The sequence below is a fragment of the Epinephelus fuscoguttatus genome, linkage group LG3, assembly GCF_011397635.1.
Source record: "Epinephelus fuscoguttatus linkage group LG3, E.fuscoguttatus.final_Chr_v1".
Classification (NCBI taxonomy): Eukaryota; Metazoa; Chordata; class Actinopteri; order Perciformes; family Serranidae; genus Epinephelus; species Epinephelus fuscoguttatus.
Window position 1 is genome coordinate 30741535 of NC_064754.1, and position 23282 is coordinate 30764816.

Genomic DNA, 23282 nt, shown 5'->3' on the forward strand with positions numbered 1-23282 from the left:
ACACAGCAGTGTACTGTGGGTGGCAGGAGCCTGGGATTTCCACCTCAAACCCCACACTGAATCAGGCTCAAACAGTCCTGCAATTTATCAAAAAATGAATTCAAGCCTAACTTCTAATCGGGCACAGTGAGTCTGCAACCATGCAACTGTCAGTGATAACAAACAAAGGTGGTTAAAATAAAGCTTCGGCAGAGTTCAAGACCCCTCCAGTTGTTTTACTGCCACTGCTGCCTCCCTACAAACTGCTGCGGACAGATTTACAGTAAGGCAGACCACGTCGCAGACCCAGGAAACACCGGGGGAGATTTTGTGGGGAAAGGTCTGTTTACCTTTGGGCAGAAAGACTCCACACTCTGTGAGGTAAAATAAACTTTTTGTGTGTGTTTATGTATTATAACTGGAGCTCTCTTAAAGAGGTTATTGTTCTTTAGATTTCATAAGAGACCAAGAGAAAGAAAAACAAATTCGTGCAGTGTCCATGTTTGTACATTTGTAGCAGCTGTGTGATTTTGCACAGTTGCACCAGAGAAGGTTGTTGAGAAATCAGTGTGATTTTGGTCATAAAACATCCCACCCTTTATAAGTGAAATCTTCTGTAGTGACGTCCTGGGTCTGATCACTTCCTTTAACTTCAACACAACTCCAAGTGCACAGGTTGGCAAACCCCAATCTCAGTCCACACAAGATTAGAAAACACAATAATAATTTATTCTTTCAATGGTAAACATCAGCAAGTCATGTCTTCTTACACGTCCTCTGAAGAGTGAAACATAAAGGCCTAATACTGTCTTCTCTCTCATTCTATTACCAAATCATTCCTCCATTTTGTTTCTTATCATATCTTTCCACTCTAGGTGAAGTTATAGTTACTAATATGAGCCTAAACGTCCACGTTCCAGCTTTTAAAATGCATGGGTCGACATTTTGGGGAACATGCATGTTAGTCATTCTATTGTCCTTGTCCTTGTCTTGTAATTAGACAAGATGATCAATACCACTCTCATACCTGACAGTTAAATATGGAGCTACAGCCAGGATCTAGTTGGCTTAGCTTAGCATAAAGACTGAAAGCAGAGGAATATGAAGTAGTCCCAGTCTGAAGATAACATAACCTGCCTACAGTCTACTTTGTGGTTGATTGCTTAGTTTCAGAAAATTCTACAGAGGTGGTAAAAGGTAAGGCTAGAGATTTCTTGGTTTGGGCTGACAAAGAGGTTGAACTGTTACTTAAATTAACATATGAGTATATGGTAGTCAAGGCAGTGGAAATCACTGATTGGGAGTCGTGGAAAAGTAAATACATCGAGATATTAGAACAGTGCTGGGAGCCATATCCATTACTGGAGGAAGCCACAGCAATGGGAAAGGAGCACCCATACAGAAAGCATAAAATCACAAAAGGCATGTAGACCTGGTTGTAATGTTTTGACTTCACAAGCTGTGACTGAAACGACCCAACTGGGATGCAAACATAAATGTCTGTGTCATTGTTTCCAAAACTAAAACTCAACCCCGGGGTTTTAAACTAAAACTGACTCAGCAGTGTTTTCAAAGGTCTCAGTTTTTGGGCACCAAAACACCAGCAACAGTTATGTGTTTTATGACAAAATCGTAGTCGTGTGGATGCAGCCCGACTCTGTCCCAGTGTCCAGTCCCCTTTAGTCCTGTTATCACCTGCATGTCCCTCAGTTTGTTGTGCATTCCTCTGAGCCTGTTAAAGCTGCACGGCTCCTCCTGTTGTCTCCATCCCTCTGAGCAGTCAGTTAAAATGGTAGTAATCTCTTCCTTCCTTCAGCTGCAAAGAGTTGAGGTTTTCCTCCAGGACGCCTCCTGTCATGTCCTACAGATCAAACAGTGTGAGGGAAACAACAGGAAGAGAGAACATGGTGGAGGGTTAAAAAAAATACACAAAAGAAGACATTATCAGATGAGTTATTGTTGCCCTGAAAACTCTTTCATTTGCTTTTTCTTTTTGATAAAGGTCCTTAATGTTTTCAGTGTTTTAACTGCGCTGAACTACAGTCAAAGGTTACACACAGGCTACAGAGATTGAGACTCGCCAACAGTAACTTAATCTACAGAAAATGTACAAATTGCATATTTGTTGATTATAGTTATTTGACATCTGGGTAGAAAAAACTTGTGTGATGGACTCCAGGTGTGTGTGCGTGTGTGTGTGTTGCAGAGAACAAGAGAACGGGAATGATTGAATCCAGGTCTCCTTGTCCTCCAACTATGATTACTTCTCCCAATTCCCATAATTGAGCAATTAGTAGTCCCTGTAGGAGGGGTCACTCTGGATTTGACGTCTAAATCTGGCTAGGTGATAAATAGGCGATTAGTGATTTTGCTGCCAGAACAGCAGTGTGTGTGTGTGTGTGTGTGTGTGTGATCGTATATTATAAAATGAGAACGTCATTATCTTCGGAAAGGCTTTGCAGCAGCTTTGAATATTGGCAGGATTTTGGAGTACAAAATGTACAAAACTTAACAGTGGCAAAAACATCAGATGTTTGCACAAGCGTCATGTGATCAAAGATCAGGCTGCTGTCTCTACCCATTTCCTGGCTGCCCCCTCTGTGTGTGTGTGTGTTTTGTCCTGTGCCGGGCACACGCCCTCGATCATTATGTCGTTAACTTAGATTACAGACCTGAGGGACAGGCGGTCAGAGACAGCAAACATACAACATGCAAACACGTTTTCTGCTCACCAGTTTGACACAGATAATGAAGGGGGCGGAGGCGTCTTTGTAGTGCAGCACTGGGATTTTCGGCTTAGGTCTTTTCTGGAGGCATGTAAACAGAAAAAGAGAGACACAAACCACGTATTGTTGTTGGTCACAGCTTCATAGAAACTCTGTTCACTGGAATAAAGTGGTGTGGTGACCATTTGAAACACATCTTATATCTTGCTTACACTGAGTTACAGTGAACGCTAGTATCGATCGACAGAGGCTGATCTCACCTTGGACTCCTCGTACGTGTAAAAGCCTTTCTGGATCTTGTTCTCGTCGACATCACAGAAAGCCTTCACCTGATAAATGAATCAGAATGGCAGTGAAAGCTCGCACACACTCGCATAACACACTTTGTCCACCAGCTCTGTGTGTCTCACATCGGACTCCGTAGCTGGATGGAGCATACCTTCTCCTGATTAGCCGGACTCAGGCTTCGGTAGAGCTTCCGGCCCTGTTTCCCGGCGTTCCATATGGTGAAGCTCTCCCATTGGCTGAGAACTCTCTCCTGCAGGAAATCGACTCGCAGTTTCCAAATGGTTTCCCTGGAAACAGAGGAGATGAGTAGGGGATAACAAAGGATGGACACAGAAGCAGGCAGTGCACACGCTTAAAATCAGGGATGCTGTCTGTCGGCTTAAGTCAAGATTGTTTGATTAATTTAGTGTGAAAACAATGTTTCATTATGTCTGAGGAAGATAAACTGACAAATATATAATGTATGTTCTATTTAACATGCACTCATACCCAGGTCGTATTTTGCTTTCTAAGCTAACTCGGATGTCAATGGAGTCTTAAACTAATCACATAATCACATACAGTAGGGGCAAATTTAAGAAAATTTTGGGAACTCTGTTTATTCTCCTACTTGCTAACAACCATGTAAGCACATGGGCCACACTAAAAGATCAAAGTACACGTCAAATAAATTTTTCCCAAAGACGGCTTTTTAGGTAGTAATTATCAACCTGATGTTTGTGAAGTGTTTTCTGTCATTTGATGCTACACAAACGGGGTCTGACGTCATGATTGACAGCTGTGATTGGTTCGGATTGGTGTATGGGGCATGTCTCCACCCTCCATCACTACTGTGCAGACTTTGGCTCCAAATGACATCACCAGTGCCAGACAGCAGCCCCTGCATCCGGGATATTTTGACTTCAACTTGTACAGTGGTAGGAAGTGGAGAAGTGTCAGCCATCTTTATATACAGTCTGTTGTTGAGTTTTGCAAAACATCCACCTATTTCTTTAGAGAGAAATTGCAATTTATTACCATTTGGCTCTTATTTCTCAAAGTTCTGGCTATGATTTCTCTCAGTAACATGACTGTACTTGGATTGTACCTTGTAAATTTGCTGAGATCTGGGAACATGACATCGCTACAGAGTTGTCTGACAAGTCAAGGAACATGAGTGATAAGATGTTCAGACATGTTTTAACCTGGGTTAGACACAGTTATTTGGAAGAAAGAATTAAGCAAAATTAAAATTATAATTCAAAATGTCCACTTTAAACATTCATCAGTTTATAGACCTGCTTTGTGGTTTAATTTTGACTGAGTATACTTGCTATAGTTGTGCATGCTAAGGGTGTGCCACGATAACATCGGTATAATTTTTAATATCATATGAAAAATTCATATAGTGACACTCGCAATATTTCGACCAATTGACACATATCTTTCTGCGGCTCCTCTGGCTGCAGCACAGCATCTCACCCTCTCCTCTCTCGCCGCGCACACACGGTGTCGGCAAGCGATTAAACTTTTGGTAATGTAAACCTATGTGATGCTCACAGCTCGACAAAAAACTACATATATGTGAATGTGGAATAGTAAAGGCAGCATAACAGCCTGTCACAGGTTACAGCGTGATGATTAGAGCAGAAAGGGCAGAGCATAATGGTCCAGGTGGAAAAAAACAATCATTTAGGACTCTGATAAAAGAGAAGGAAATCACCTGTTGATTTATATATATATATATATATATATATATATATATATATATATATGTATACCAGGTAATTTTTTTTTGTATTTGGGGGCTGTTTAAATGTGTAATTAGTGGTAGATTTTATTTAGTTGAACTATTAATATTGTGTACAGAATCTGAATCAAACTCTGAGTTACTGTTTATTGTTTATATTTTTTTTACTAATTGGTCATATCGTCAAAGATATCGTTATCACATAAATACCCGGAAATATCGTGAAATTATTTTAGGGTGCGATAAATTATTAAATTATCGACATGTCAGGTGCAGTCACTTTCAGTTTGTCCTCAAAAGTAAATGATTTAGATATTTTATTTATTTTCATTTATTTTATTTATTTATTCAACAGGAACAGTGCACAGATACTTAGCTGCACAAGAGGCAGCTATAAGTTAATTTTCACGTTTAGTCCCTGAGCAGGAAACAGAGAATAATTTAGACACTAACTAACAAACTAACAAAATATTGTGGCTGAATTGCTGGTTGCTTGTATTTTTTGCTACTCCTTTTATAACTTCAAAGATATCACTGGTGAAATAAATGGAAGATGACACAACAAAAGTGAGACCCATAGTGCAATAAATTGGAAACATCCCTTCAGTATCAGACCATAATCTCCTCTGTAAGTTAATTTAAAAAATGTCAAAAGTATTAACTGCATCCAATAAAAACTAGGACTGAATTTCGACAACCTGATTTTTCATGTGGATGGAAAAAGTTGCGCCTGTTTTAAATTAGCTTGTTTTCCTGTTGCCTGCACATTGACTGATATGCACAGCTGTGGCCTCACACACACAGACACACACACCTTTACACTAAGATATGCATCTTTGCACTCTACACACCCTCCTAACCTCTTCCTCCTCTCTCACACACAGACATGCACACATTCACAGGAGGCACTCCACTCTCATCTCCCGATGTCAGCGTCTGACTGGTTCTATCAGTGGGTCTCATATGACAAACAAACCCACCACCATCATCAGTTGCGGGTGGTCTCAAGATTACTTTTCTATACATTCTCTATACAGGCTTTGATTCTCAGACATGGCAGCAACATGGCAGAGATTTACTATAAACTCCATCTGTATACACATACCAAAGCTTTCATCCCTCTAATACCCTGCAGATCAAAAGCCAAACACACATGCATGCACTCTGGTACACACACATTTATAAACACAGCCTTTCTGTGTTAAGAAGCCTCGCGTCTCAGTTACTGTTTGACACCATCTGAACTTTTTAAAAACGCACTTCTCACCTCACCGACAAAGCCTCTGCAATTACACTTTGTATGTATGTGTGTGTGTGTGTGTGTGATAGACAGAAGGAAGATGATGGTTTCTTGTGAATTAAGTGTGAAAGTAAGTAGGCTGTGGATGGGAAGGGGTGACGAGAAGAGGGGGAGGGTGGAAAGTCGGCAAGGCGAGCTTGAAATAGGTGTGTCCAAAAATAGTCAGATGAGAGATGAAGACAGAGAGGAGGATGATCGTTGAAGGAGTGCGTCAACACTCGCAGATATACGAGCAGTGGACAGATGCAGGGGAGGAAGGAAGGAAGGAAGGAAGGAAGGAGGAAAGGAAAGGGGATGAAAGGGGAGGTGTGTGTGTGTGGGAGGAGGCAGGAAAGACCTTCTTCTTTGGTGTGTTTTTATCATTTGAGGCACTCACATGCACCTGTAGACACTACATGACCTTGCTGAAGCACAGGCAACAGCAGGAGAGTCAGATTTTTGAGTCACACACACATACACACACACACACACACACACACACACACACACACACACACACACACACCATCTTAAACACGGTTCATGACAAGATCTGATTCCCTCCTGACAGTGTCTGACAAACAGTGAACATTCCACAGGGAGAGGAAAACAGGTTGAAATTCCTGATTCATATGCTGGGAAAGAGTCTGGAATTTCAGAAACATATTCTGAAAATCTCAAGATAATGAAAACACATGCCTGTGTGTGTGTGTGTGTGTGTGTGTGTGTGTGTGAGTATCGAGCTTTGAGAAAATCTGAGGATGCCAGTGGGCAGCTGTGAGTAGGTGGAGGATCAACACTGTGTCCAAGTATGTGAGAGTAGCTGAGCAGTGGAGGGGGCGTGTGTAGTGGGACTTACTCTGTTACAGAGTGAGTGGCGGCCTTCTCGTGGTAACGGTACACTAGCAGGCACTGGTCGACCCTGGCCACGCCCCCTCCCTGACGAAGACTCTGGTAGAAGAAGAGCAAGTCCTCCGGGACTCCCTGGAGAGGAGGACGTAAAGTTGGTTCATGACGGTTAAAAACTGTAATTCATTTCTTTATTAGAAATGAAGGTGCTGTTTCCTCTGTAAATGCGGCTTAACCTATGGTAACAAACTGTACTGTGCACCATGAATATCCTATAAGAGCATCTGTTAATAAAAACAAATCTTTAAAAAAAAAAAAAAGAAATGAAGGTGCTAATGGAGCTTTCTTTGGTTCGATATTTTGTGATGGTGGCGGGGTCCATTTAGATACAGACTTAATATAAATGAAGTGAAGTAACCGTGAGCTCATGTGGTGTCAGAATAATCTGTAAAATGAGTCCCTGCTTGGGAAAATTCAAAGTTGAAACAACCGGAAAGTCAGTGTAAATGTTGGTACACAGATTGCCGAGCTGACATCATATCTGCAAAAACAACAGACTGAATCACCATTTAATTTCCCTTCATCCATGCACTCTGACACTATGTTCATGTTAGCCAAATTCTTGTTGGAAAGAGGGGGGCATTCTGCTTTGTTTAGTAGATAATTATGTATTTGTCTCGCCAACGTCATTTTCAGTTGCTGTGCTAGCAGCTGCCAGGAGAAGTTAACTTTTTTCAAAGCATTTTACACCCTGATCTACATAGATAACTTACTGGAAAGCAGAACAACAATTTCACACATCAGAATGTGTTTAAAGGTCTTGACTAATACTACTGCATATGTGCAAAAACTGTATAAATCCTCTGTGTCTCGAGAGAGAGATGTGTGAGATCTGATAAATGGCTGTGTTTGAAGACAACACTGTGAGGTTGGCAATGTTAAAGGAGTGTAATACTAAACCAGAGAACTGTTTTCAGAGATTGTTTTGAAGTTGATTTACCACAGCTTTTCATAGCTGCATTTATCTAATCCACACCTGTTGGCATTTTACATGAATGTATCTTTATAGCTGGATGTCTATTGCTGAATGTCCACTGCGCTGTGTGGCTCGGCTTGACTCGACTCAACTCGCTTTTGGTACTAGGTACTTTTCTTGATTTAGTTTTCTAGTGCAGGTAGTACTCCCTTAATGTAGGCAGGATTGTTTGCTGATTGTAAAAGTGAAGCTGCCCTAAACTGCAGTGACATCATCTTCTACATGACACAAGCTGGATCCTTTCATTGGCAACCAAACAAAGCAACGTCTGTACTTTGTCAATTGTATGTCATAGTGTATGCTGTATTTTGTGGGCTGCCACTTTTTCAAATCTCAGATGAGTGAATGAAACAAATTGCAATTACTATTGGTTGTAGCTTGGTATTTACTCTGTTTAAAAATGTCCGGTTTGTGCAGGATTTCCTGTGACACACAGCTGACAATTCTAGTGACGATTCTCTCTGACTATCAGTGGTCTACAGTGTTTTAACTCCACATCCAGCGTCGGCTCAACTTGCTTAGAACATTGACTGATGAGGTACAAGGACAGGTACGATCCACAAATTTTGCCAATGGAAAACCAGACAAGAGTGGGCTGAGCTGAGCAGTACTGTACCATGCAGTGGACATGCAGCATATGTAGGAGGTGACTTCCTCATTCTTAAACATGCACACCAAACTCTGATTGGTCAACTGTGTCTGTAACTGAGGGAAACAGCTGCCAATGGACACATATGGATTGCTGAACAAATCTGAAGCAACATTTTAGATGCTTAAAGTAACATTTTAGATGTGTAAAATAAACAAGAGCAGAAAGTGGAGCCCAACAAAGGATGGATTGATGGAGTGTTATTTGGAGTGGGAGAGAGGAAGGGAGGCCAAGGAAAGAAACACAAATACAGTGAGAAAGCTCTACAAATATTTTGGTTGTGAGGTCTCACCTTGCCTCCTTCATCGAACGGTCCAACCTTCAGGTACCAGCTCCTTGAGCAGAACCATGTTGGCATGACGACTGTGGGCCCATGAGACGTGTACACCTGAGACACAAGAACAGTTCGGATTATAACAAGGAACATGTTGACATATACAATACAGAAATCACATGTTATCAGTCAGATATACTGTGTTGTGGACACACTGTGAGTCTCCATACTGGTTGCTGTGAACGGACAATGTTTTCACTAACAGAACTCAGGTTACATGTCTGTTTGTATTTGTACCACTCTTTTTTAACAAAGTTTGGGTGTTGGGTGAGACAAGAACCAGAAAGATAAGTAATCACACCTAAACCAAAACATACAATTTAAATGTAAAAACAACAATGACTGGCTACAACAAGCCTCCAGAGTAGCGTTAATGCTCTTTCGGAACTCTACTGGAGGGGTGATATGCTTCTTCCAAAAGATATTTCCTCATTTAGTGTTTCATGATGCTGGTGGTGGTGGAAAGAACTGTCAAACATGGCAGTCCAAAATCTCCCACAGGTCTTCGACTGAGTGAAGATCTGGTGAAGGCCAGAGCAAGGTACCAAAGAGTTGCCACAAGAGGAGTTGAAACGTGCACCGCTCTGCAACCTGCTAATTTACACCAATGCAACTAGATGAGATGGTGTATCATCCAAATGCAGAAACAGGCAACGTGCCTTACTTTCTAACACCACCCACCACGATTTAACCAGTGGAGTTGCCGGTGACATCGTCAGCTGGCTTGAGTTGAGCTCAGACGGCCAGTTCACACCACTGCAACCTTTCTTTGCAACTTTCTAAAATAGTTTAGTCTCCTCACAAATTATTGGTCTGAACTGGGGCTTAAGATGCATTGCAATCTGGTCACACAAAAACCACTTGTTGAAGTGGTCTAGGCCGCATTTCACCACATATCTTTTGTAGCATAAACACTCATGCATCCTGATGCATCCCAGACAAGGACTACATCATCAATGCAGGACGTGGTGGTTGTTTTGGTGACCTGTGCTAACGCTCTATAACCTCCCCATTTTACCATGAGTTGGACAGAGTGTTGTGCGACTGTCCATCATTTTGCCCTGTGGAAGGAGACGTGATGACATCTACTGGCAGCGATATCTCCAGCTGTACGGACACAACTGTAAACATGACGAGCGAGTATATTTGCAAGAGTGTGGATGTAATCACTGAGCGCTGGGCCCTTTGACCTTCTAGCAAAAATGACATAGACAGTGACAAAATCTGAACACAAGTGGTCAGCTTGAAGCCCATGGTAGTCACAGGTGTGAACGGCGATGTGTCTTGGCTATCCACTTGTGTTCGGATCACTGAAACACATTAATATCAGGTGGAAACAGGCTCAAAGAATTGACCAGTATACCTGAAAACACAGTTTTATTTGCTGTGAATATAAACATAGTTTAATGATATTCATATGAATATCTATTCATGTTTAAACATACAAACAAGTCTGCTGTCGGGCTTTTACAATCATATCCTGCAGAGTAACCAGGATAGGTAACTAGATTCATCCTTTGCAGTTTGCCCCTCAACAAGCTGTCTCTCTCTCTCTCTGTGCTCACACAGCGCAGGAAAAAGCACTTTGTCTCAGCTCCACTTAATAAATAAAGGAACTTCTTTTTGTAGTTACAGAACACAACATCCATATCAGCTGCAACCCGACCAGGATTTGGTGAACAGCTCGGGGAAGTTTCCGATTTGGCTTTTAGGAACAAACGGGGACTCTGCAAGAGCTCCAATGCTGAAAACAAAACAGGTTAGAGTGCAGCCGCATGTGCTCTATTACAGAAGTGTGCGCTTCCTGAAGTGTGCAGGGGAAGGATACACACTTCCATCCTCCAGCACATGATTTTTGACTAATGAGTTTGTTTTGGCCTCTCCTTCTCTTTCTAACCACAACATCTTTAATACACCAGGACCTCATTAGGGCACCTATATTTCTTTCTCTTTTTACCCCGACTCATTTGTTCTACTGCCACATGTGCGTGCGCGCGCACACACACACACACACACACACACACACACACACACACACACACACACACACACTCCTTCTTGTTCCTCCTTTACTATGTGTGTGTGTGTTTCCTTAAGTATTGTTGTTGTGTTCTAAGTCTAGGGGTCATTCCAGGCTGATCTGTTCTTTCCTCCAACTATGTCACTGTGTGTATGATGTGCGTATAAGTGTGTGTGCATGTGCATGTGTGTGTGTGTGTGTGTGTGTGTGTCTCTCTCTCTTCTTGGTCGAAGCTGAACATGACTGCATAACAGAAATGAATCACAGATGAAGCAAATTGAGAAAAACATCTGGATTCAGCCAGACGAACAGCTGGACAGAATCTAGCGTGTATGTGTGTTTGTGTGTGTCCACCTACGTACATCTCTTCTCCCCTCTGTTGTAATATTGCAACATTTTGCAGATGTAAGCTGCGGCCAAAAGCATGAATAAGAGGAATAAGAATGAGTTCTGGGAAACGAGGGGACAGAGAAAGAGAGAGTCTGTCTTGGTGGTGAGAAATCAGTGGGGTAGGGAAGGTTTATGATAACCATATCTAATGTCCTACAGATGAACACTCGGGGTCTACCTCTGGATCAAGTTAAACGAGCCCCAGCCCAAGTAAATCTCTGGTTTAACTCGGCTAGATTCAGTTTCTTTACCCAGAAACTAGAAGTACAGTGAGGAAAGAGAAGGAGAAGAGAAAAGAGCTGCTTTTAAGCCTGCAGAATCAATGTATGATCTCATTCTCATGCTTCATGAAACTTAATATCACATAAATATCCAGGAATGCCTGCTAAGGAGTTATGCAGACTGTGTGTGTGTGTGTGTATGTGTGTGTGTGTTATGGAGAGAGTGGGACCAGGTTGTCTTGTTTCCTTGGTGACAGTGTGTTTTGTTCAGCAACAGTCGACGTCCATCTCTACATAAATAGTAATACTGCCAGCGGTGTCAGATTCATATCAATTATCATGTGATGATTAATGTGATTATTCAATATGGTGAAAGTACGTATAAGCTGTAAAGGAGGAATTTAAAATGTTTCACTCAATAACCCCTTTAAGTAGCCACTGCCCTGCCAGTTGATATCTCGGTTACCAGATGCATTGTGATACAGCAGTACACTTAGCGCATAGTGTGATATCACCACGTTAGCAAACCAACACTATGCTAATGTAAGGACAGTGGGCATCACTTGCCAATATCTTCCTAAGTTTTTTCTTGAATTTGTTCCCGAGAAAGGTCCTACGAAGAGTCTACGCCAGATTCATGACATGCTCTTAAACCACAGAATTGTTCACACCTGTGTTTTTATAATGAAAAATCCTACTGTCCTTGTAAGTTGAAAGAGCTTGCCAGATGATCCCTATTAGCACAGGTAAACGCCCTGCCAGTCCCCATAAAAGGGCATGAGACTGCCAGGCCATGTGCATGCACAGAAACTGAAGAGGAAGCTGAGAAAATTAAGTCAAGGACGCCCAAAGGAAAGTCTAAACAGGGTGGAGCACCACAATCTAAACAAGAAAAGGACTTGAATTGCTGTGAAGTGGAGGTACCTCTGCAGAAAGTGAGAACCAAAGGAGCTTCCATATTCAGTACAGTCGGGAGTGCATATAAAATAATACAAAAAAGATGCACAGGATGCAAAAAAACCCAACATTATTTAACCACTTGACTGACAAACTGCAAACTTTATGCATTTTAGTGGCACAATTGTCAGGACTGAGGACAGAGACAAGCTTCTGTTCTTAACTAAGAACAAATCCAAAATAAGAAAATATCAGTGAAGGTTAGAATCTTTGAGAAAACTGCGTAAGGCCCTGATCACACTGAAAGCATTTTGCAGGTTGCAAAATGCAAGGTGCAAAGCACTGCTTTTTTTAAAAATTGAATGCCACTAGTGAATAAAACGCTTGCGTGCGTCTTTTTATTGTTGCCAGGCAACCATGACTCACCTCCATACTCTAAGGGCACATTCACACCAGGATAGTCCGGGGACTCAGTTCCGCCTGGACAACGTCACACAGATACAACAGCTGCTTGTTTGGGGGCGGTATCGCCCGAAACAACCACTGACCAGGAAGGAAAAAAGTATGAGGAAGAAGAAAACCCAGCTTATCGATTGGCCAGGACTGAAAACGGAATTCCATCCCCTTTAGATGGCTTGGTCACCACAAAAACACCAAACCCCAAAATATACTGCACTCTACGTAACTTCCTCTCTTTGGTTCGCTTGATAGTCCATTTGCATTTCCCAATGAAAGCGAACCGCACCAGGGTTCACTTGCAAGTGAGCCGAGACCCCCAGTTTTCAAGCGGACCAGGGTTCGCTCGTTGGTCTGCACCAGAGTTCGAATGAGTGTTCACGCCACTCCAAACGAACCGAACTATCCATGGAAGCTGACCAGGGTTCGTTTAAAGCGGACCAAATAGCGCAAGTGTGAATGCGTCCAAACCTCCCTGTGTAATCAATCTATCGTTTATTTATCTATTTTAGTTATATGACAGTAATCAATAGCTAGGTCCTAAAAAGTTCAGGCAGAGGGTACTTGCTGTAGCTCTGGTTGAAGGTGAGAGGCTGTCAGTGAACAGTTTGTTGGGCAGAGGAAACGGAGATCTGTGTGGGTACATGAGACCCTAAAAAAGAGGGTGAATCAAGGGGAGTACCATCAGTTGGTCCAGGAGCTTCTCCTCCATGATGGCTGTTTCCAGACATATTTTAGGATGACTCGGGGGCAGTCTGACAACCTGCTGTCTATCATCGGGCCGTATAGCTCTGGGTATCCAGCAACTGCTACCACCAGTTTCTCCTCCATTATTTTCCAACTGTGAACTTGTTGTTGTGACCACCACAGAAGGCCTGCCTCTCAAAACATCCAATTGGACAAAAAAGGTAATGTCGACAGAGATGACTTGGGGCGTTTTTCCGCTTTGGGTTGAAGTTTTTTCAACTCGAGGTGTTCAGAGTGCTCCGGCAAAAATACCAGGCACTCAGAGTGCAGAAATGCGAGGCACGCGCAAGCAAAAAGCTTCATTCTCATTAAAAACAATCAGAAGAAGCTGCCTCCAGCTGCTAAAATGCTTTCTGTATGATCAGGGCCTTAGTGGATTTTGGGAGGAAATTTCGTCATAAGAACAGTTGGTGAATGAAGCCCAGTGTTATCAGTTTGGTTGCCTTGTGCTGGAGCATGTTAGCATTATTTTTGTCATTCAAGACCCTCTGATTAGGTGATAACAGTGTCATACAAGTTTGACGTGACTTGGCAGGTGACACTTGGATCGTGACCATTCACAGCGTTCCATGTTTATTCATTATACCATCTGCCAAGGGGGGAAACTCCAGCTCCAACTGCCCTGGGGGAACAGCCAGTGAAATCGAATGTGGAGGAGTGAAGCTGATGACTGAGAAGCTGATGTCTATCTTTAAAATTTTGGTATCGTCTTCAGTGATGTTAATACGTGTCAACTTTCACACAGTGGTGCGGTACATTAAGTACTGCGTGCCAAAACGTCTGTTGCAGGAGCAGTTGAAACAGAAACAGTCTGCACAGTACGCTCACAGTGCTTTTGTTTTTTTCCACTGCCGACAGTTTCCTCTATGGGCTCCCCTCAGCAGACAGCTGGCAGTGTGACACGTTTCCTCTGGTGGGACTGAGATGGACAGAGAGGTCAAGCGTGGCGCTGCGTCCTCCGTCCAGTCCACTGTCACATTTCCGTGGAAACTGCGGATGGCAGGTACGTATCCTGTTTCTGTTTGAACTGGCTGCTGCCTGGCACATGACCTCTCACACACACAGATACACACATTCACAGGCATACAATGTGCGCCCAAACACACACGCTGAATCGAGCTGTGGGTGTTTACCTGTGTGATGAGCTGATCTTCAGTGATTGTGTTGATCCAGCGAGTGTAACGCTCAGTAGATCCCTCAGGAACCCTCTGGACTTTACAGCCAATCAGCTATCATGGAAACACACACAAAAACACCACAGGAGTGTGATATCTTAGGTTACAGTTAAATTGCAAAGATCACTTCTAGTTTCAGTAGGAACCCTTCAGAATAAAGCAGGGGTGTTAAACTTATTTTAGTTCATGGGCCACATACGGAACACTTTGATCTCAAGTACATCATATAACAATCTGTAGATAACACCTTTAAATGCTCCCCTTTTTGAGTGTAAAGACGACATTCTGAAAACGTTCATCCATTTACTAAAACAAATGAACAGCCCGAGATATCAAAAAAATATGTGCAAATTCAACAGTATGTCTCAGTTTGTCCACAATCAGTCGACTACTCTCTTTGATTACATGTAACTTTTTTACATAATTCCCCACTAAAGTGGAAGCTACTGAATAAGCAGTAGTCGTCCCCTGCCTTACAAACCATTTACATTCTAAAGTTTTATCAGTGTGATATTAACACCAAACATGATGCGAACTTTTGACTTTTGCGACTGTGAACGGTAGAATATTTTGTGCTGACTTGCTTACTAACCATAAAGACCAGAGGTATGTTAGAGACAGAGACGGACGGAGCTCTGCATTCATTTTGTCTGTATTTGTGCATGTTTTCTGAAAGCTTACGGAAACAGACAAAACAGAGCAGAACAACCGGAGATCATGGAGGCCGTGTAGCGTAGTTGTAGAAAAGATACGACCATAGCAGACGACAAAGAAATCTTAGAAATGCCAGAACAGAACGAATTGATAATGAAGTGAAGAGAATACTCTGTCGACATGTCAGGATGTTTTCAGTGACCTATCAGACCCCAGCCGTCTACAGTGCTGCCTCTGTTAAAAGGTACAGCATTGTGACCTCCTCCACTGTCGCCTCGTTTGTTATGTGAAACTTTTGACTCCACCATCTAGTGCCATCTATTGGCTGTATCTATGCCAACATGTGTTCACACCAAACACGTTGCAATTTTTTACGTCATGTTATTTGCATGAGTTTAACTCTAGAATATTGTGTGTCGACTGGCGTCATATGTGCATGAAATCGCTGAATGGATGAATCATTTTCCACCATTAAGTCCTCGGTATCGTACGTCCTCAGAGGATCTCAATGCTGATTGGCTATCGCAATCGGTTGCTTAGCAGGTGCAAGCAAGTGACGCAAAATTGTGCCGCTTACTCCATTTATGCTGCTTAATTTACAGATTTTGTGTCACTTGCGTTGTGTTCACCGCGCCACCCGGTGAGAATTTGCACCTAATCATGTCTTTACATTGACTTTACATGTAATTCAGTCGCACAAATTGTTTTATTCGCACCCAGTGTGAACACAACGTAAGACACTGAACAGGGCTTCACCCATATTGTTTTCAAGTAGAAGTCTGATGCAAAATAATTTAGAGGGCCAGACTGGACCCTTTGGTGGGTCAGTCCTGGCCCCCGGGCCGTATGTTTGACACCCCTGGAATAAAGGCACATTTAAATTAAAGTTAAAGTTCGTTGAAAATCCTTAAAAGCTTCCATGAAGCATTGTTTATTAATCAATTAGTTGACTGACAGAAAACTAATTTGCCACAATTTTAGTTATTAATTAACCCTTTAGATAATTTTTTAACCAGAATCCCTAAAATGTGTTGCCTATAGCTTCTCAAATGTGAATATTTGCAGATTTTTTTTTTGTCTTGTAAGATAATAATCTGAATATCTTTTAATTCTTCTGGCATTTTACAGGCCGGACAATGCAAAAAAAAAAAAAAAAATGTTAGTAACAAACCCTAGTTATCAATTTTCTAAATGACAAAATATCAGTTGTGCCCACTTTGATACATAGAGGCCAAATTTCAGGTCAGAGGTCAATGACGAGTAAAGAGGGGCTCATGTAAAGACAAGACAGGTTATACAGAGCTGAAAAACAAAGCAGAGGACCACATTTATTATCCGCCACCATAAAGTATCGCAGCCATAACAGAGAGAGGCAGGCTGTTTGTGCAGGACGGCAAGCCTGCTGTCTCCATGCTGTCTCCCTCACTTCCCTCACACACATGACCTTTGACCTCTGACCTGGCGGGCCACAGAAAGCATCAACACCGGATACTCTCGCTGTTCTGCGTGCCAACTGCATGGAAGCACACACACACATGAATATTTTTGTGGAGGGATTTGTGAGATGGTCAGAAAAAAGAGAGAGAAAGGGAGGGGGAGGGAGAGAAATGAGGAGAAGAGAGAAGGAGGGGTGAAGGCAGAGCACGACAGAGAGGGAAGGAAGTGAGCAAGCAAATACTTGAGGGAGAACTTACAGAGTTTGGGTGGAGGAGAGACGCCTCGTACTGCAGGTGAACTCTTTGGGGAAACATAACATCATCCTGGAGTACAATTCAAACACATAGCACATGTTAATTATCATAAGTGTTCAGCATCACGTGGGGGAAAAAATCGATACAGCAAAGTATTGTGATACTTTTGTGTGGCAATATTGTATCGTCACACAGTGCCAAGAATATTTTTTTATATTCTATAAATTAGTAATATTACAAATACAAATTAAACTTTAGGCAGCCTACTAGAATAATATAATCAATTGCTTTGTCAGTCCACTAGATACATTTTGCTGCAAAAAAAAAAAAAAAAAAGGTTTACAGTGAGATGAACAGACTGAAAATGTTATATTATTAAAGGCGCTGTATGTAAGAATGTGGCCAAAACGGTTACTGCACTCAAATTCAAAATACTGCCGCGAGTTGTGTCCGCCCCCCCTCCCCTACAGCTTCGAGGTTACTGGACAGCGGCACGCTGGAGACTGATTTGTTTGCCCACGGTCGGCTGCCGTGGCAGGGCCCCGTCGCCGCATCTGTGATCTTCAGTTTTCCAGCGGACCATTCGAGCAAATCCGGCTTCAGCTGTATCAGCTGTATCCCAGCTGCTAACGCTGCTGCCGAGATACAGCTGAGGAGGAGCCGGCTGCTAATGCTATGTACTGGGACACTGCTAATGCTGCTTGCCGTGCTGCTGTAGCTCAGTCGTAACTGTAACTGATGCTGAGACTCTACTGACTGCGTGACTGGTAGACGGCGGTGGGTGGCGCAACAGGCCAAAACACAAATTCAAAACATAAACATGATTTGCGGACCATAAAAATTCTTTTTTAAATGCGAATATTCTAGCTGTACTATTGTTGTCGGTGAGATCAGTATGTTATATGAACATTATTCCTTAGTCTCTGTGACATATTAGGATGATTTTACGACTATTTGCTTTAGATTTCTTACATATAGCCCCTTTAAACAAAACAGATGTTGACAAAGTTTTCCTTTGGGGACATAATTTACTGTTGAAAAAAGGTTATAAGCTGCAATATATGTTATCGCAATACTCAGCATAGCAACATATTTAACATCACAATAATATGTATCATGACTTAAGTATTGTGATAATATTGTATCATCCATCCATCCATCCATCCATCCATCCATCCATCCATCCATCCACAGATAGATAGAGGGGGTGGTTGTTGCTCAGCCTACAAGAACTTGGCTTGGGAACCAGCAGATGGCCAGTTCAGGTCCTGCACATACTGAGATATGGAGTGTGGACTGGTAGCTGGAGAGTAGCATTAATCTCGTCATCATCTTGCCATCGTCAACGGCCATTTTTCTATGACTAAGATGAGCCGTTGATGAACTTAAAATAGATCTTTGATAATAAAAACTAATACTAAATGTATATATTTTTTATTTCTTGAAAAGATGAGCCAGGACCAAAATGTTAGTGATGGACTACTTGAAATTCAAATGTGTGATATTTTCCCCCAGTAGTGTATCTAGTCTCTGTCAAAACATGATCACTGTCACTGGTTGAACTGGTTAAGGTATGTGTGCAGATTCCCAGAATCCCAGCCATACAGGTGATGATTTCCCAAACCAACAGCAAATTAATGAAGGCTTCAACACAAAAAGGGACATATATATATATATATATATATATATATATATATATATAATATTGACAGTTGTTGTTGGGTTTTTTTTTCAACTTTGATGTGGCACTGCATAGCGGTTGTGAAGCCCTGCGCTTTCAGATGAATATAAAACTGGAGGGAAACAGCGTGTTTCTGTGCTGTAGACTGTTGCTGTTTGATGTATTCTGCATTCCACATCTGAAGACGTGCAGTACCTTCCATATACCAAACTACTCTTCGTCCTGCGACCTTGCAAGTGTTACAGGCCAATGTGGTTTTGTCTGATTTTTCAAGCTTCCCAGTTCAATAACATGTGATCTAGAGAGCAAAGCAAACCTGGAGCGCTTTGTGATCACAAGCACTGAGGACTTGAAGAGAGAGTCTCTCTCGGAGTGTTCACATATGCGCAAAAAATGCTGAGTCACTCTGAGTCTGTTTAGAAGGCTGAAAAGGACCAAGTGTGAAAACACCTTTATTCATAATACCACAGAAAGGATGCACTGCAGTAATGGGAGACAGAGAGATGCTCTGTGGCTACAAATCAGGTGGGAAGAACACGACCGACTTGAAATGACACCACGCTGCTACTTACGCCACAGTAAGTTAGCTAACTGTAACGTTACATGATAAGTCCTAACATTATCTAGGCATACAAAGTCGATTAAAAGACCAAAAATTAAGAGAATAAAAATGAATAACATTTGACTATTACTAATCAGCATTTTCGTCTGAAGACTCAGACTAAATCTGAAGTAGCTCCCAAACTTAGCACTGCTGTAGAAGTGCCAGTTCACGTCCTGGGCACTGTCCAGGTGCCCTTGAGCCAAACTCCAAAGTGCTAGCAGCGCCGACTATGTGGCAGCCCCCTCGTTCTGATGTCTCTCCACTCATGCATATCTATAGACCCTGTGTGTGCATGTGTCAACATGTAAAAACTGAATTCCCCCATTTTCACTCTTTGATTTGTAGTTTTGACAGTTCGGCTTTTACACCAGAGACTGCAAAGCGCTGTTTCAAAGACAGAGCTGCCACTCATCTGAACATAAACACAGAAAACACACATGTATCAAACGCTGTGCTCAGCTCATTAGTCATGTGTTCTGACAGGTCTGTCAAACAGTCGCCGAGGTCTGTGTGTGAATGTGTCTTTGTACGCCGTGTATATTTGGACAAACCAATATGATCTAATTACTGTTGACTCACTACTGTGTGTGTTCTGGGAGACAGCTGGACAGCAATATGAAACATGCCCTGTCTGACACACACACACACACACACACACACACACACACACACACACACACACACACACACACACAGACACTTACCGCATCCTGAAAGCACAAGTACTGTCCACAACTCTGAGATATTGCCTTGTTCTTTGCATATCCCACTGAAAGACAAAAGAACAGTGTATGCTTATGTTTGTGCGTGTGTGTGTGTGTGTTCTTGCATTCATATATACCTCTGTGTGCTAACTATTTCCATTTATCCATGTGTTAGTAATTATCATGTTCAGCCATTAAACATTTCATTTTCTAAATGTCAAACCAAAACATGCAACAGTCATATGCATGAGATCAGTAGCCCGTCACAGTGATCACCATGCCGTATTATTTTTGTCAAACACTACTGGTCCCTGGATCATCAGAGGAATATGAAACTAAACTTTAAACTACTAAAACTAAACATCAAGCTTCTGAACTTTGTGCCAGAACAAAACATTTTTGACGTTTAATCTCGTAATGGACGTGCTGCTCGTTTGGGAAGCAGTGGCATTTTTGTGCGTATAGTGTTAACAATCCTGGAATTGAAGCCCATGTTGCTGAGAAAGATGTTTCAGCATATTGCTGGTGTTTCCCCCTTTACTTGAAGTCATCATTTCACGGACATTACAAACAGGACAGTTGTCATCTGTCTTCATAATATGAAGCCACACTTTGGACTGTTTCTTCTTCTCTACCATACATTGAGACACATACGATTCTGATGGGGCAGATGATTCGGAACCGGTTCTTGATTCCCATCCTTTACTCTGACAATACACAGAGTAGGTTAAAACTGATGTAACACAGAGGGCCCAATAGATGCAGATATGCAAGTCTATAAAAATGCTTTTTTTTGTAGAAATGTTAAGGAAGACACTTCGTTAGAAAAATGAATTTCAACATGTCAGCTGTGTTGACGGCAAAGGCACAACCTCATATATTTTCAAATCCAGATCAGGATCTGGAGGATCTGAGATCTCACTTCTAAAATCAACTGGAAGCCACATGCCAATATGTCACATATTTTACTTGGATCTCAAACGTACATTGATCATTTCTTCAGCTTGCTGCATTGTTGAGGACATATTCTTAACTCAAGGTCCAATTACAAGCTTTTATTTAGTTTGCACTGCCTTCATGGCAACATACTTAATACATTCTAGAAAGAGAGTCTGTGAACCCCAGACTGGTGACAGAATATACTGTCACAGTCTGAGGAGTTATCAGCCAAAGTACGTAAGACCCAGTTATAAGCTCTTGAACTGACCCGCGTCAAGTAGTACTCAAGTAGAACTTTCATATAAATCCTACACACGTTTCAAAGTTCTTCATTTAGCCTTTCTGGCTTCACATAGAAAATTAACTGCTGACATCATAATTTGACAAGAAGGGATGAGCAAGCACTCCATTATCTGTATCTGTTCAATCAGATCAGAAGTTGCCATTTTAAGCCTGGATTGATATTGCTATATTTATTATTTACTGGGAAACTATTTACAGAACAGCCTCAGGATTGAGCTTGAGATCATTTTTGATCACAAGAGTGAGAAACTGAACACAGCTACCCCAATGAGGATTTTCCTTTATTACGTATACAGATATCGACACATTTAACTCTGATTATATTAACACTCTTAAAAAGTAGGCCTACATCATCTGCACTGGATACTTCTTTCATCCAAATATTTGGCTCAACCCTATTGACAAGATAATCTAATCGGCACTGGGAATTGTTTGCTGATCAGCAACATAAAACTTTACTGGCCTCCTCTGGGTTTCACAGAGTCGTGGCCAGAGATCGTGACTGTGATGCCCCTCGCCTCCAGCCTCTCCCTCCAGCCCTCCAACACTTTCCTGGACTCATCCTGAAAAACATAAACACATACACACAGGTCTCATATTTTGAGACAAATTACACAAATGTGTGTGTAAATGTACAAACTAACAAACAAACAAACAAACGTACGGTGCTTGCATCGTCAAAGACAGAGAGCTCCATGGTTCCAGTGAAGTCTTGGTGTAATATGGCCTGCAGACATTCATCCAGCCAACAGGATGCATTGTACATTGGCATGACAATACTCTGAGCACAGAAAACACAGAGAAAGTCTACAGTCAATGCAAATATAAGATCATGTGAGGTCCTAATTTCCCAGAACAACTCTCATTCAGGTTTCTACAGTAAGCCTGTATTCTCCTTCAGCTCAGCACATTCACGTTGGCTGTGTATGGCAGAGAGCCAGTCTGTCACCCACCACATCCACTGCTCTCCTCTCCTCCTCCTCCTGCTGCCCTCCTGTCGGGGTGCCTGCTTCATCTTCTGTGGTGCGGAGTCGCTTTGGTGGGTTCATGTTCACCTCTGAGTCCCCGTACCTTTACCCGGAGAGTCCGCTACTGATGTGGGCAACGACACAACCGTTAGCCGACGTCTGACCTCGATTATCGGATGTAATAAATGTCTGAAAACAACGAAGGTAAACCGAAAAGACAGTCTGTGACGATGGGCAGTGACCCACGAGGGCTGCACGTGAATGAAAATGTCCGTTAACAGTCATTTATTAACTGTCAGCCATGTAAAATGTTTCTCCGTCAACAAATGACGTCTCTTGAAAAGTGCTGTGTACATTTTAGTGACGGTCAAAGTCACATTTTTAGTAAAACGTGTAGCCCAAACTCACAGGTGGATAACAGCTCAATACTTCCGGAAACAATGAGCTCCTGACGCTCATTGGCTCGTGTAAAACACGGACAGACACTTGATTGGCTGTATCTTACCGTCATCGTCTGGAACAGTGACGTCGGCGACAGTGTGTAAAACAGCACTTTGACTGGAGTAAAAAGCCATGGCCACTTTCTGGAGCTTGTAGGTGAAGTTAAACAATATTACGACTGTGAAGGTTACGATTAAAACAACTTGGTCAAACACTGAGTTTTATTTATGTATCATAAGTTTGGTTTTGGTGTGATTTTATTTTTGTAAAGGTGAAAATAACTGCTGTAACTGTATTCTTTTGCAAGTAACCGCTAGTAGTTTGAGTGCAATATTGATTATAGTGTATTGCTTTGTTATGGAAACCAGAAAGTCTAGGTAAGTCGTTGCCAAGGTAACAACTAATGTTGATATATTGTAATAACAAAAAAAAAAAAAGTTTTTTCATTTACAGATTTTAATTACATAAATCCCTCTGTGAATTATTTTGCATGTATACAATCAGCATGTTTATAAACCCAAA

The 23282-nt window shown here is 41.9% G+C and overlaps 1 protein-coding gene across 2 annotated transcripts; it reads right to left on the bottom strand.

The window, feature by feature from the left end:
* Positions 1–730: 730 nt before the first annotated feature.
* On the bottom strand, positions 731–23015 carry b3gntl1 (UDP-GlcNAc:betaGal beta-1,3-N-acetylglucosaminyltransferase-like 1). 2 transcript variants are annotated; one of them, XM_049568506.1, is made up of 12 exons: positions 22305–23015; positions 22016–22132; positions 21815–21914; positions 20110–20174; positions 17124–17189; positions 14734–14829; positions 8828–8923; positions 6861–6985; positions 3145–3280; positions 2966–3034; positions 2712–2786; positions 731–1840 (listed from the first exon to the last, which is right to left on the bottom strand). In XM_049568506.1, the coding sequence occupies exons 1-12, from the start codon at positions 22398–22400 to the stop codon at positions 1760–1762; spliced, it is 1122 nt and encodes a 373-aa protein (XP_049424463.1). In that variant the 5' UTR covers positions 22401–23015; the 3' UTR covers positions 731–1759. The 2 variants fall into 2 exon arrangements, with proteins under 2 accessions (XP_049424463.1, XP_049424466.1); XM_049568509.1 differs by lacking the exons at positions 21815–21914; positions 22016–22132; positions 22305–23015 and having other exon boundaries at positions 14734–16942; positions 20110–21798.
* Between the last annotated feature and the right edge of the window lie 267 nt (positions 23016–23282).

Excerpts from the sequence above, each read along its gene's own strand:
- b3gntl1 (XM_049568506.1), bottom strand. The coding sequence starts at position 22,400 with ATGAACCCACCAAAGCGACTCCGCACCACAGAAGATGAAGCAGGCACC. Across the intron at positions 22,133-22,304 it reads AGAGGAGAGCAGTGGATGTG|AGTATTGTCATGCCAATGTA; the intron begins GTGGGTGACAGA and ends TTCTGTGCTCAG. Across the intron at positions 6,986-8,827 it reads CGTTCGATGAAGGAGGCAAG|GGAGTCCCGGAGGACTTGCT; the intron begins GTGAGACCTCAC and ends CCTCCTCTCCAG.